This window comes from Erinaceus europaeus, chromosome 12 (genome assembly GCF_950295315.1).
Source record: "Erinaceus europaeus chromosome 12, mEriEur2.1, whole genome shotgun sequence".
NCBI classification, from domain to species: Eukaryota; Metazoa; Chordata; class Mammalia; order Eulipotyphla; family Erinaceidae; genus Erinaceus; species Erinaceus europaeus.
Window position 1 is genome coordinate 97,960,914 of NC_080173.1, and position 15,298 is coordinate 97,976,211.

The 15,298-nt window shown below is 52.5% G+C and overlaps 1 protein-coding gene across 2 annotated transcripts in view; it reads right to left on the reverse strand.

Annotated features, from left to right (window-relative positions):
- P4HTM (prolyl 4-hydroxylase, transmembrane) overlaps nucleotides 1–14,044 on the reverse strand; it is a 21,269-nt gene extending 7,225 nt beyond the window's left edge. The window contains exons 1-2 of one of the 2 annotated variants that reach the window (XM_060204739.1): nucleotides 13,686–14,044; nucleotides 12,934–13,015 (exon numbers count right to left, since the gene is read on the reverse strand). In XM_060204739.1, the coding sequence (XP_060060722.1) occupies nucleotides 12,934–13,015; nucleotides 13,686–14,018 (415 nt within the window). In that variant the 5' untranslated portion in view covers nucleotides 14,019–14,044. Of the gene's footprint in view, nucleotides 1–12,933; nucleotides 13,016–13,325; nucleotides 13,362–13,685 lie in introns of those variants that run through there. The other variant, XM_060204740.1, reaches the window with a different exon arrangement.
- Nucleotides 14,045–15,298: the final 1,254 nt, after the last annotated feature.

The window sequence follows — 15,298 nt, forward strand, 5'->3', positions numbered from 1 at the left end:
TAAAGAAAAAAAAGAGGGAGTTGGGCGGTAGCGCAGTGGGTTAAGCACACGTGGCGCAAAGCGCAAGGACCAGAATTAAGGATCCCAGTTCGAGCCCCCGGCTCCCCACCTGTAGGGGAGTCACTTCACAAGCAGTGAAGCAGGTCTACAGGTGTCTGTCTTTCTCTCCCCCCTCTCTGTCTTCCCCTCCTCTGTCCATTTCTCTCTGTCCTATCCAACAATGAAGACAACAATAATAACTACAACAACAATAAAAAAAGGGCAACAAAATGGAAAAAATAAATAAAATATAAAAAATTATATATATATATATATATATATATATATATAGAGAGAGAGAGAGAGAGAGAGAGAGAGAAAGTGAGAGAGTCGGGCGGTAGCGCAGCGGGTTAAGCACAGGCGGCGCAAAGCGCAAGGACCTGCAAAGGATCCTGGTTCAAGCCCCCGGCTCCCCACCTACAGGGGAGTCGCTTCACAGGCGGTGAAGCAGGTCTGCAGGTGTCTGTCTTTCTCTCCCCCTCTCTGTCTTCCCCTCCTCTCTCCATTTCTCTTTGTCCTATCCAACAACGACGACATCAAAAACAATAATAACTACAACAATAAAACAAGGGCAACAAAAGGGAATAAATAAATATTAAAAAAAGGAGATGGGTGAAGCCAAGGACTGGGCCAGGGCACTGATACACCCAGTGCCTTCCTCTCTGCAGGGTTCTTGGAGCACTGCCCAGCCCCTGGTGGTCACCAAATCAGGATTTCACATATATCTTTATTTATCTTTTGCCTCCAGTTGCTGGGGCTTGGTACCAGCACCACTAATCCACCATTCCTGGTAGCCATTTCCCCCTTTTCTCCCCCTTTTTCTTTCCATTTTATTTGATAGACCAGAGAAATTGAGGGGTGAGAGAGAGAGAGGAAGAGAGAGAGACATCTGCAGACCTGCTTCGCCACTTGTAAAGCACCCCCCCACAAGGGGGTCAGGTTGTAGTGCAGCTGGTTAAGCACACATGGCGTAAAGCATCCCTCCCTTAAATAAAAATACAAAAACACTGTAGGGGAGTGGCTTCACAGGCGGTGAAGCAGGTCTGCAGGTTGTCTATCTTTCTCTCCCCTCTGTCTTCCCTTCCTCTCTCTATTTCTCTCTCTCCTATCCAACAACAACAGCTACAACAATGGGGGGAAAATGGCCTCCAGGAGCAGTAGATTTGTAGTGTAGGCACTGAGCCCCAGCAATAACCCTGGAGGCAAAGGGAAAAAAGAGAGAGGGAAAAAAAAGAGCTGGGGGCTGGCAAGATGGTTCATTTGGATAGCGAGCTTGCTTTGTCACACACACACTACCACGCTGAAGGTATCTGTATACCATACAAGAAAGCCAGGCCCTATTACGGTGCCCTGACTACCAGGAGTAACCCTAAGCACAGAGACAGACAGGGACTTGCCCAGAGCCACCAGGGTGCTGTCCTCCAGACTCAATGTCAAGCCCAGATTCAGCTTCCATGGGCAGATAACCCAGCTGCGGTGCGAGGGCAGGACAAAACCTCCTGATCTGCGCAAGACCTTCACTGGGGACAGTGATTCTGGACAATGAGTTAGACCAAACTGCTGATCGACAGAGTCACCTCCAGTAGCTTGAAAAATAAGAAAATTAGGCCAGAGAAAGAAAGCACATGGCCAGACTTCTTCAGCTTATTAGGTGCTGGTAATCCGCAGGCTAAAGGGCGATACCCCCAACCTCCGTGGTCCCCTGCCACGTGCTAATCAAATGTAAACAGCTCACACGAGTGCACTGGGGTCTACGCAGGTGGGTCTAAGCACCTGAGCCCTGGGCAAACATTGGCTCCGGGCCTTGGGTCCTTGGGTCTGGTTCTATATATCCCTTAACCTCAGCCCAGGAAGACCAAGGCCGGAGAAAGCAGGTGATGGGGTGAGAACTGTGGCTGCTGATGGTGCTGGTGGCAGTGTGGGGTGACGGTGGGGCAGGGGCTCCCTGGACCCCCCTCACAAGGTGCTTGCCCATCCCCTGCACCATGGCGCTATGCCATGACATTAGTTATACAGAGATGAGGCCGCCCAACTTGCTGGACCACGACACAGCAGCCGAGGCCATCCAACAGTCAGTCAGCTGGCTGCCCCTGCTGGCCCGGGAGTGCCACCCTGACACTCGCTCTTCCTCTTAGCACATGTAGGACAGGGGTCCTCACTGCAGGGCTGGGGGGGGGGGGCTCTGCCAGCATCAGTATCAGATGCAGATGGGGGTGAGGAGGAAGGTGAAGGGTTGTTTTTTTTGCCAGGGTGCTCCTGGCAGAGGGAGCACAGGTACCATGGGACACAGAAGACAGGGGTATGGGAACTCCAATGGTGACAACCCTGGGTCTGGACCCCAGAATCATCGAGGGCTCCTGGATGTTAAGGGAGGGCGAGTGGGCAGACTGCTTTGGGCTTGGGGGCCAGGAAGCCCTTTTTCCGGGGGAAATATAGAAGTCTTGTCTGCCCAAGAGATCCTGATAAGAGATGAAGTCACAGCTCATCTGGTGTCCCCACCCCCAGTCTAAGGACAAAGCTGGTCCTCCTGCCTAGCTAATCTATCCTGCAAACCACGGTTTCCTGCAGAGCAAGGGCCCTGCCCACAGCCTCACAGCGATCATGCCAGTAGCTTTCAGACCCTGGCCACCGACTCCAACATGACTCCAACGCCACCCTGGCCAGAGACTTTAGTGTCCCGTAGACCTTTCAGGACAAGAGGGAGGGCTCTGCTTTCCTTCTACACAGACAGGAATGAGGACCCAGAGAGCAAGGACGCTCTCTCCCAACCACTAGAGTCCCAGGAGCTGGAGGGGGAGGTGCACCACACAGCTGGAGAGGAGCCTGGGCAGAGGAGGAGGGGCGCCATTCAGGACAGAAGCGCTGGAGGGGGTGTGTTTGTGCAGGGCTAAGGGCTGAGATTCCCAGAAACAGCCAGGCAGCAGGGCTGTTGCTAGGTGACCAGGGAGTTGTTGCCTAGCAACGAGTTAAAGACCAGTGCCTCAGCGCCAGGAGCACCCAGTGACTGACCTGAGCTGTTCTGGCTACCCAGCCTGGAGTCTAGGCGCCCTGGTCCTAGCGCCCTGCCGCCCTGTCACTCTCCCCTGCAGGGTCATCTACCCCATGCCGCAGCCCGTGTGAGGCGGTGCGGGCCAGCTGTGCTCCCATCATGGCCTGCTACCCTCAACTGTAGACGCTTCCCTGCAGGCCACGGCCTTTGTGTCTCAGCCATCTATCTCCAATGGCTCCCGCCCAGGCCACCCACATGAGTCTCTGCAAGGCTTCTAGGCTGACATGTCCAGGGGCGGCCAGGGACACCAGCCTCATCCTTTCAAATCAAAGGGTCTCTCTGGTGGGAAGGCAGAGGGGTGCCCACAGCAGCTCTCTGTTTCAAAAGGAGTAAGAAAACATCAACTGAAAAGGGACAGAGGGAGACCAGCAAGAGAGCTCATCTGCCTTGTTTGGAGTCCAGCCGCCACCACCAGGGAGGAAGCTTCAGAGCTGTCTTGTCTTTCTGTTTCTCTCCCTCTCCCTCTAGCACTAGGAATCCACTGTTCCTGGCAGCCATTTTCCCCTGTTTTATTGGCTAGGACAGAAATAAACTGAGAGAGGAGTGGGAGATAGGGAGAGAAAGACGCCTGCAGGTGTGGAGCCGGGGGCTCAAACTGGGATCCTTGCACTTCGTACTATGTGCGCTTAACCTGGTGCGCCACTGCCTGACACCCTGGTTCTGTCTATCTGGAAAAGTCAGAGCAGTGAAGCTCTGGAGATAGTAATTAATTAATTAATTAATTAAAAGAAGAAGGGGGGAGCCGGGCGGTAGCGCAGCGGGTTAAGCGCAGGTGGCGCTAAGCGCAAGGACCGGCATGAGGATCCCGGTTCGAACCCCGGCTCCCCACCTGCAGGGGAGTCGCTTCACAGGCGGTGAAGCAGATCTGCAGGTGTCTGTCTTTCTCTCCTCCTCTCTGTCTTCCCCTCCTCTCTCCCATTTCTCTCTGTCCTACCCAACAACGACGACATCAACTACAACAACAATAAAAAAGACAACAAGGGCAACAAAAGGGAAGATAAATAAATAAAATTACAAAAAAAAAAAGGGAAAAAAAAAAGAAGAAGGGGGGCCGGGTGGTGGTGCACCTGGTTGAGTACACATGTTACAATGTGCAAGGACCCAGGTTCAAGCCCCCAGTCCCCACCTGCAAAGGGAAAACTTCATAAGTGGTGAAGCAGTGCTGCAGGTATCTCTCACCCTCTCTCACCCTGCCTCCCCTCTTGATTTCTGACAGTCCCTATCCAATAAATAAATAAAGATAATTTTTAAAAATTTTAAAAACAGGGGAAGAAGGAGGTTTCCCTACTATGGGCCTTCCCCATGCCCAGCCCTGTGGGACCCTCACTCAGTCCCTTCCACAGAGCCCCGGTCCAGCTGCAGAGACTGCGAGTTGCAGGAGGCCCGTTCACCCAAGGAGGTCCTGGACACCCTGTGTGCCAATGACTTTGGTGAGCCCCTAGCACCCAGCACCCTTACACACCCCTTACAAGTGCTTGTCATTCCAGCTCCCGGTGCCAAGACAAATGTGACAAGGAATACAGAAATGCTATGTTAAATCTACATAATAATAACCCCTTAGTAGAGTGGAACAATGATGAAACAGCAAAACAAACCAACAAATCTTGTGATAAAAGGGGCTTCCAGGGAAGTCCTCTTCTAGGTCCCTGCTTCAAAAAGTAGAGCCTCATGGTCCGGGAGGGGTTACAGTGAACAAAGCATCGGACTCTCAAGCATGAGGTCCTCAGTTCAATCCCTGGCAGCACATGTACCAGAGTGATGTCTGGCTCTTTCTCTCTCCTTCTATGTTTCTCATAAATAAATAAATAAATAAATACTTAAAAAAAAAAAAAGCAGAGCCTCAGGGAGAGTAGGTGGGCCCGGTGGAGCCCGTTGGGGAGGGCTGCTCCCAGAGGCCCCGCTCACTGCCTGCCCCTCTGGTCCCAATCAGCGGTGAAGGTCAGGCTCTTCTGGCGCAACGGGTCAGCCTCCAGCCCCTCAGACTGTGACCTAGACTCTCGGCTAGAGGTGCTCAAGGTGGGTTCCCTGCCCTTTGCGCAGCTGGCCCCCACCCTGCGACGCTGGCTGCAGCTGGACGCCACATGTGCACACGACCTCCTGCGGGGGAGGCAGTCTGGGACCTAGGTTCTGAGTGGGCAGGTACAAGGCCACCGTCTGCTGATCACCACGGCCTACGCTTGGAGCCAGAGTCACCGCAATCTGCAGCTGGCTGAGCACAGGTGGCATCACCACCAGTGCCCAGCAGATGGGTAACAGCAAGGAGAGCCTAGCACTCTGCAGCGGTCATGCCAACTGTGTGCTGCCCTGGGTGCATATAAAGACTGTCTGCTAGTCCCTGTGGGGGTTCACAGACCAAAGTTCAGAGAAGCCGCAAGGTCTCCCAGCGACAACCCGCACAGGCTAGGAGCTCATGTTCGTGGTCACAGTTGGTCCCTTCTGAGCCCTTAGTGCTGTGTGTGCTGGCCAGGCAAGGTTCCCTTCCTTTCTGTCTTTCTCAGACCGAGGTTCAATCTGGCTAACGAGCTACAAACTGCCCAACACCCCTGACTGCAGGGAAGGCAGACGGCAGTCTCAGACTGTGTCAAGCCTCACACAAATGTCAGTATTTTGGGGTGGGGTGGTGGAGCATCTGGTTCAGTGCACACGTTACAATGCATAAGGACCCAGGTTTGAGTCCCCAGCCCCCACCTGCAGAGGGAAACCCTTGTGAGTGGTGAAGCAGGGCTGCAGGTGTCTCTCTCTCTCTCTCTCTCTCTCTCTCCCTCTCTATCACTCCCTTCCCTCTCAGTTTCTAGCTGTCTCTATCCAACAAATAAAGATAAAAAAAGATTTTTTTTAAATGTCAGTATTTACTGAGTATAGAGCTCCGTGCAGCTACATAGGCAAGGGTGGGGTAAGAGAAAGAGGTGGCCTATGGAGAAGTGTGCACTAAACTGCTTACTGAAAGTTGAACTGACGTGCATACTGAAACTCTTTCCCTTGGAGGGGAGATAGCATAGTGGTTCTGCAAAGACTTTCATGTCTGAGGCTCCAAAGTCCCAGGTTCAATTACCTGGTGCACAGTATGCCAGAGCTGAGCAGTGCTCTGGTCTCTCTCTGTATTTTCTCTCATTAAAATAACATGAATAAAGTATATTTTTTAAAAAAAAATTGTTCCCCCACTTCTCTGTCTCTATTATTGTCAACAGCACAATGGTCTTAAGCTAATTGCCTTTTTTTTTTAGCAGTGTTTATTTTAATTTTTTAAAAATTTTATTTATTTATTTTTTAAAAGAATCTACACTTCAATGTTTTCTTTTTTTTTATTAATTTTATTTTTTGAGAAATATACAGAGAGAGACATACACACAGAAATACCAGAGCACTGCTCAGCTCTGTCTTATGGTGGTGCGGGGGATTGAACCTGGGACTTTGGAGCCTCAGGCATGACAGTCTGTTTGCATAACCATTATGCTGTCTCCCCTGCCCTATTTTTATTTTTTTATTATTTATTTTCACTTTTGTTGCCCTTGTCGTTTTATTGTTATCGTAGTTATTATTGTTGTTGTTGCTGATGTCATTGTTGTTGGAGAGGACAGAGAGAAATGGAGAGAGGAGGGGAAGACAGAGAGGGGGAGAAAAAGAGAGACACCTGCAGACCTGCTTCACCGCCTGTGAAGCGACTCCCCTGCAGGTGGGGAGCCGAGGGCTCAAACCGGGATCCTCACACCGGTCCTTGCACTTTGTGCCACCGCCTAACCCCCACTAATTGCTTTCTTAAACTAAGAGAACACACACTTTAGAAATCCTATTATAGTTCTTCGGCCCTGACTGCAACCATGTAAGTTTCTCTCTCTTCTCTCTCTCTCTCTCTCTCTCTCTTCCTCTCCTGAGACCACCATGTGAGCAGCACGTAAGTCAGCTTTCAGTCTTCTTTCTTTTTTTTTTTGCCTCCAGGATTATTACTGAGGCTCAGTGCCTATACTAGGAATCCACCACTCCTGGAGGCCATCTCCCCCACCTTTTGTTGTCCTTGTTGTTTATCACTGTTGGCATTGCTGTAGTCATTGTTGGCTAGGACAGACAGAAATGGAGAGAGGAGGGGAAGACAGACAGGGGGAGAGAAAGACAGACACCCGCAGACCTGCTTCACCGAATGTGAAGCGACTCCCCTGCAGGTGAAGAGTCGGGGTCTCGAACCGGGATCCTTATGCCGGTCCTTCCACTATGCGCCACCTGTGCTTAATCCACTGAGCTACCGCCAGACCCCCCTCAGTCTTCTTTCTTTCTTTTTCTTTACCTCTCTCTCCCTAACATTTTTCTGTCCAATAAAGTTTAAATTACCTGAATAAAATTTTTTTAAATCCTATAATAATGCAGTTGTCATTTTATGTTATTATTATTATTTGCCTCCAGGGTTATTGCTGGGATTCGGTGGATGAATCCATGAATCCACTGCTCCTGGAGGCTGCCCCCCTTTTTTCCCTTCCTTTTGTTGCCCTTGTTTTATTGTTGTTGTAGTTATTATTGTTGTTATTGATGTCGTTATTGTGGGATAGGACAGAGAGAAATGGAGAGAGGAGGGGAAGACAGAGAGGGGGAAAGACAGACACCTGCAGACCTGCTTCACCGCCTGTGAAGCGACTCCCCTGCAGGTGGGAAGCTGGGGGCTTGAACCCAGATCCTTATGCGGGTCCTTGCACTTTGCACCACCTGCGCTTAACCTGCTGCACTACCGCCTGCCCCCTTTATTACTTTTTTAAAGAACCAGGTACCTGAGGGCCGGGAAGTAGCACACTGGCTTAACTGTACATAATATAAAGCACAAGGACACATGCAAGTATCCTGGTTCAAGCCCCGAGTGGGGTGGCTTCACAACCGGAGAAGCAGGTCTGCAGGTGTTTTTCTATCTCCCACTGTCTTCCCTTCCTCCCTCAATTTCTCCTATCCAACAACAAGAATAACAACAAGGGTAACAAAATGGGGGAAAATGGTCTCCAGGAGCAGTGGATTCATAGTGCAGGCACTGAGACCCAGTGATAACCCTGGAGGCAAAAAAAAAAAAAAAAGGAAGAAAAATGTTTCTTGGGGCCAGGTGGTGGTGCACCTTGTTGAGTGCACGTTACAGTGAACATTACCTGTTACCTGTGTTCAAGCCACTGTCCCCACCTGCAGGGGGAAAGCTTTGTGAGCGGTGAAGCAGGGCTGCAGGTGTCTCTGTCTCTCTCCCTATCTTCCCCTTCCCTCTCCATTTCTGGCTGTCACTATCTAGTAAATAAATAAAGATAATTAAAAAAATATTTTAAGGGGGTCGAGTGGTAGGACAGTGGCTTAAGCACATGTGGCACAAAGCACAAGGACTGCCATAAGGATCCTGGTTCAAGCCCCTGTCCCCACCTGCAGGGGGAAAGCTTTACGAGCGGTGAAGCAGGGCTGCAGGTGCCTCACTGTCTCTCTCTACTACCCCCTTCCCTGTCAATTTCTGTCTATCAAATAAATAATGATTAAAAAAAAAAAAGAGGGCAGAACCCAAGGTGAAGATTCCAAGGAGTTTCTTTTCTTTCTTTCTTTCTTTCTTATTTATTATTTATATCAGAGTTGTCACTGGGGCTTGGTATCTGCATGAAGAATCCATTACTCCAGGCTGGGCAGTAGCACAGCAGGTCAAGCGCAGATGGTGCAAAATGCAAGAACCGGTGCAAGGATCCCAGTTCGAGTCCCCTGGCTCCCCACTTGCAGGGGGATTGCTTCACAAGCGGTGAAGCAGGTCAGCAGGTGTCTGTCTTTATTCCTCTCTATCTTTCCCTTCCTTCTCAATCTCTCTCTGTTTTATCCAAAAAAAAAAAAAAAATGGCCACAGGAGTCATAGTGCAGGCACTGAGCCTCAGCGATAACCTTGGAAGCAAAACAAAAAAAGAATCCACTGCTCCTGATGGCCATTTTTCTGTTTTTCTTTTCTTTCTTTCTTTTTTCATTTGACAGAACAGAGAGGAAGCTGAGAAGGAAGGGAAGGCAATGAGGGAGAAGGCCGCCTGCAGCACTGCCTCCCCGCTCCTGAAGCTTCCTGCCTGCAGGTGGCGACTGGGAGCTTAAACCTGGACCTGTGTGCCTGGCTTGGGGTACATTCAGCCGAGTGTGCCACTGCCTGGGCCCCCGATTGATTGACTGATTTTTATTTATTTATTTATTATTATTTTTTAATATTTATTTAATTTATTTATTCCCTTTTGTTGCCCTTGTTGTTTTATTGTTGTAGTTATTATTGTTGTTGTCGTTATTGGATAGGACAGAGAGAAATGGAGAGAGGAGGTGAAGACAGAGAGGGGGAGAGAAAGACAGACACCTGCAGACCTGCTTCACCGCCTGTGAAGCGACTCCCCTGCAGGTGGGGAGCTGGGGTTCGAACCGGGATCCTTATGCTGGTCCTTGTGCTTTGCACCACCTGCGCTTAACCCCGACTTCCCTCATTTTTATTTTTTTACCAGAGTACTGCTCAGCTCTGGTTTATGGTGGGATTGAACCTGGGACTTTGGAGCCTCAGGAACAGGAGTCTCTTTGCATAAACATTATGCTATCTACCCTCCCCCTTATTTATTTATTTATTTATTTACTAGAGACTGCTCAGCTTTGGCTTATGGTGATGTTGAGGATTAAACCTGGGATCTTAGATTTGAAGTATATTTGCATAACCATTATACTCTCTCCCCAGCTCCTAGATTTATTATTATTATTTTTTTGTTTCATGAGACAGAATGAAGGGGAGATAGACCAGAGCAGCACTCCGGTGCTGAGCTCAAATTCAGAACCTCCTGAAACAGCTTGGCATCTGCGCTCACCAGGTGGGCCACCACCTGGCCCCAGGTTTCCCTCTCTTACAACTGAACTTCTACTTTTTAATTTAATTTATTTATTTATATTTATTTATTCCCTTTTGTTGCCCCTGTTGTTTTATTGTGGTCACTGTTGGATAGGACAGAGAGACATGGAGAGAGGAAGGGAAGACAGAGAGGGGGAGAGAAAGACAGACACCTGCAGACCTGCTTCACCGCCTGTGAAGCGACTCCCCTGCAGGTGGGGAGCTGGCGGCTCCAACCAGGATCCTTATGCCGGTCAGTCCTTGCTCTTTGTGCCACCTGCGCTTAACCTGCTGCGCTACCGCCCACCCCCCAGGACTGAACTTCTTATTGTTGCCGTTGTTGTTTTATTATTTTATTTTAATTTCCTCCAGGTTATTGCTGGGATTCAGTGCCTGCACTACAAATCCATTGCTCATGGAGGCCATTTTTTCCCCTAGTTTTGTTGCTATTATTGTTGGATAGGACAGAGAGAAATCAAGAGAGGAGGAGAAGACAGAGAGGGGGAGAGAAAGACAGACACCTGCAGACCTGCTTCACCACCTGTGAAGCGACTCCCCTGCAGGTGGGGAGCCGGCGGCTCGAACTGGGATCCTTATGCTGGTCCTTGAGCTTTGTGCCACCTGAGCTTAACCTGCTGCACTACCGCCCAGCCCCCTGTTTTTATTATCTTTATTTATTGGATAATGACAGCCAGAAACTAAGAGGGAAGGGAGTGATAGAGAGGGAGTATGACAGAGAGACACCTGCAGCCCTGCTTCTCCACTCACAAAGCTTTCCCCCTGCAGGTGGGGACCAGGGGCTCAAACCTGGGCCCTTGCACATTATAACTTGTGTGCCCTACAAGGTGTGTTACCACCAGGCCCAGTAATGTATATTCTTTTAAAAATTTATTTTATTTATTTACTTATTATTGGATAGAGACACAAATTGAGAGGGGAGGGGCAGATAGAGGTAAAGAGACAGAGAGACACCTGCAGACCTGCTTCACTTCGCGTGAAGCTTTCCCCCTGCAGGTGGGGAGCAGGGGGCTCGAACTGGGATCCTTACACCGGTCCTTGCGCTTCACACCACGTGCACTTAACCCGCCGCGCTACCGCCCGACTCCTGTAATGTGATGTACATCACCACCTGGCCCCCAGCTGAACTTCTTATAATCACTGATCTCATTCTAACAAGCAGCAAAGTTCTAGGCCTTTTTGGGTAAAATGTGGGACATCTTCCATCCAGAGGCTCAAAAAAGAATATAAGGTGTTGGAGAGAATGAAGACCACAGCAGGGGGTTCTCGCCGCAGCTGCCTGGACGCGATAATCAGGTTCTTTATTACGGGAGGGGCAGGGAGGAGTAAGATCAGAGCGTCAGCAGGCATATGTGATGCTACGTATCACACTCAGGTCCAGTGCTTCAGCCACGGCACCATCTCCTGGGTGACAGATTTATTTGTTTGTTTATTAAGGAGAGAAGGGAAGAGCGCTAGTGCGTCTCTCTGGCACACGAGGACGGGGACTGAACTCGCAACCTCCTTCATGCTTGAGCGCCCAGTGCTTTCATCTGTTGAGCTACCTCCTGGGTTGCATTCTCTCTCTCTTAATGTTGATAAAAACAGAAAGAAACTGAGAGGAGAGGACGTATAGGAAGAGACACCTGCAGCCCTGCTTCACTGCTTGTGAAGCTTCCTCCCTGAAGGTGGGGACTGGGGGCTTGAAGCTGGGTCCTTGCTCATTACAACATGTCCTCTATTGGGTGCACCACTGCCCAGTCCCCATCCTTTGTAATTTGTCTGTGAAAATAGGCCTGTATAACAACTTAACCAGAAATATTTTTTTCTTTTTTCTTTTTTAAATTTTTATTTATAAAAAGGAAACACTGACAAAAACCATAGGATAAGAGGGGTACAACTCCACACAGTTCCCACCACCAGATCTCCGTATCCCATCCCCTCCCCTGATAGCTTTCCTGTTCTTTATCCCTCTGGGAGTATGGACTCAGGGTCATTATGGGGTGCAGAAGGTGGAAGGTCTGACTTCTATAATTGCTTCCCCCCGAAATATTTTTAACTGATTTTTAAAATTTATTTATTTATTCCTTTGTGTTGCCCTTGTTTTTTTGTTGTCATCAACATGATGTCCGCCTCAGCCTGGTGGTAAACATGAAATGTAAAGGTCACGTGAAATGTCGCTCCCAGGTAAGAGCCTAGAAAATGTGGACGAGAATGATGGCTCCAAAGGAGGTCACTTTGGATGGCTCTGCGTGTCACTGCTGAACACAGGACAAGGAATCTGGGCGGTGGCACAGCGGCTTAAGCACAGTGGCGCAAAGCGCAAGAACCTGCGGAGGGATCCCGGTTCGAGCCCCGGCTCCCCACCTGCAGGGGAGTCGCTTCACAAGCGGTGAGGCAGGTCTGCAGGTGTCTGTCTTTCTCTCCCCCTCTCTGTCCTCCCCTCCTCTCTCCATTTCTCTCTGTCCTATCCAACAACGACGACATCAATAACAACAACTACAACAAGGGCACCAAAAGGGAATAAATAAATATTTTAAAAAATCTTTTAAAAAAGAAGAGGAATTTGAGACTCCTAAGAAGAATCCCTGTGTCCTAGAGCAGGCTGGTGCCCAAGTGAGGCAGGCTTGGGGGCAACTGTTAGGTCTCAGCAGCCATCAGCAGACTGTCACCAGACAGCAGGCCCCTCGGAGGCCCAGGGAAAGGCGAGGCCTCACTTATCAGCGGTCTGGCCCTGCTCTCAGACGTGACGGTGGCAGCAGGGCGCTGTCCAGGCGCTCGCAATGGCCGTTTGGACACCAGGCACAGCCCGGTGAAGAATCAGCTCCACGGAACAGGGGTCACCGAAAAAAGGCCACCCTCACACTCTCTTATGGAGATGGGCGGGGGACTTCACATCGGCCAGCCTCTGGGTGGGGGGCTAGCAGTCCTTCAAAGTAGCCATTTCCAAAACACAAGCCACATGGAGTGGAGCCTTGCGGGCAGAGGGTCGCAACCCGGCCCAGCAACTTACCGAAGAGCAGCGGTTTGAGGCTGAGGGTGCGGATGAGGTGGTCTCGGCCCGCGACCAGCTGGACCCTCCGCTCATGCCCCACCTGCAAGGAAGGAGGGGAGCAGTGGGCGGGGGACGGGCACCAGGGGGCCTCACCTGATCCGCTCCGGCCGGGTCAGGGGTCCAGGCGGGGCTGGGGCTGGGGGTGGGGGGCCTCACCTGATCCGCTCCAGCCAGGTCAGGGGTCCAGGGCGGGGATAGGGATGGGGTGGGGGGGGCCTCACCTGATCCGCTCCAGCCGGGTCAGGGGTCCAGGGCGGGGATAGGGATGGGGTGGGGGGGGCCTCACCTGATCCGCTCCAGCCGGGTCAGGGGTCCAGGGCGGGGCTGGGGCTGGGGGTGGGGGGCCTCACCTTGATCCCCTCCAGCCGGGTCAGGGGTCCAGGGCGGGGCTGGGGCTGGGGGTGGGGGGCCTCACCTGATCCCCTCCAGCCGGGTCAGGGGTCCAGGGCGGGGATGGGGGTGGGGGGGCCTCACCTTGATCCCCTCCAGCCGGGTCAGGGGTCCAGGGCGGGGCTGGGGCTGGGGGTGGGGGGCCTCACCTGATCCCCTCCAGCCGGGTCAGGGGTCCAGGGCGGGGATGGGGGTGGGGGGGCCTCACCTTGATCCCCTCCAGCCGGGTCAGGGGTCCAGGGCGGGGATGGGGGTGGGGGGGCCTCACCTGATCCCCTCCAGCCGGGTCAGGGGTCCAGGGCGGGGATGGGGGGCCTCACCTTGATCCCCTCCAGCCGGGTCAGGGGGCCCAGGGCGGGCGCGGGCGCGGGCGCGGGCGCGGGCGGGGGGCCCGGGGGCCCGGGGTCTCCGCCCTCGCCGTTGCTGTAGTGCACGAAGAGCAGCAGCGCCAGCACGTTGCCCAGGTACAGGTGCACGGACACCATGAGCACCAGGAAGTAGGCGCGCGAGCAGATGCCGCGGGGCTTGCACAGCGGCCGCGCAGGGGCCTCCTCGCCCCCCGGCCCCGGGCCGAGCTCCGCCGGCGCCCACCGCCCGCTCGCGGCCTCCTCGGGCGCCGCGGCCTCGAGCCCGCCTGCCACCGCCGCCGCCATGGCGCCGGGTCGCGCGCCCGCCCGGGGGAGGGGCTGCGGGGAAGCCGCGCTGCGTCGCGTCGCCGGGGCAACCGGGGCCGGGCCGGGCCTCCCCGGGACCGAGCTGCGGCTGCGACCGGGCCGGGCCGGGCCTCCCGGGACCGAGCTGCGGCTGCGACCGGGGCCGGGCCGGGCCTCCCGGGGACAGAGCTGCGGCTGCGACCGGGCCGGGCCGGGCCTCCCGGGACCGAGCTGCGGCTGCGACCGGGCCGGGCCGGGCCTCCCTGGCAGACACTCCCGGGCAGAAGCCAACGCCTCAAATGCTACCCACTGGTAGGTTTTATTTATTTTTTATTAAAGCAAAATTTTACTATCTTTGCTTTTTTATTGGATAGAGACAGCCAGAAAGCGAGAGGCAGGAGAATAGAGGGAGAGAGGCAGGTTGGGTGGGGGGAAAGACAGACGCCTGAGAAGCTTTCCTCATGCGGGTGGGTACTGGAGGCTTGAACCCCAGTCCTTGTGTGCTCAACCAGGTGTGTTAATACCCAACCCCTCTTTAATTTTTTTTTTTTTTTGCCTCCGGGGTTACTGCTGGGGCTTGGTGCCAGCACTATGAATCCACTGCTCCTGGAGGATATCTCTTTCCTTACTTTTATTATTGCTATTGATGCTGTTGTTGGATAGGACAGAGAGACATGGAGAGAAGAGGGGAAGACAGAGAGGGGAGAGAAAGACAGACACCTGCAGACCTGCTTCACTGCCTGTGAAGCGACTCCCCTGCAGGTGGGGAGTGGGGGGGGGTGGCTCGAACCTTTGTGTCACCTGTGCTTAAGCTGCTGCACTACCGCCCGACTCCCTGGATGAAAGTCTCCTGAATGACCACTGTACTATCTTCTCCACAATCAGGGACTAACTTGGGACTCCAGTGCTTCCTCCACTGCTCCGTCTCCTGGAGCGCCCACCCTAAAATTTCACTTTATTTCAGTGAGAGACACGGCAAGGTATACACAGGGAAGAAGGGGGTGGGCAGAGAGGAGAGGAGATATACCCGAGCACTGCTCAGCTCTGGCTTCTGCTGGTTCTGGGGATTGAACTTGGGTCTGTGTGGCCTCAGGCATGAGTCTCTGTAAAGCCATTATCTCCCTTGCCTGTTATGTTCTAAGGCCATCGCTGATGATGCCCACTGACCTATGGTAAGTCCTCAAGCACCTGGCCTACTGCCTTAGTGAAAACATCCACTAGTTAACAGCTGAAATCTATGTCCCTCATTCTGTCCAGCCTCTCTGGCCCTGACTATCCTC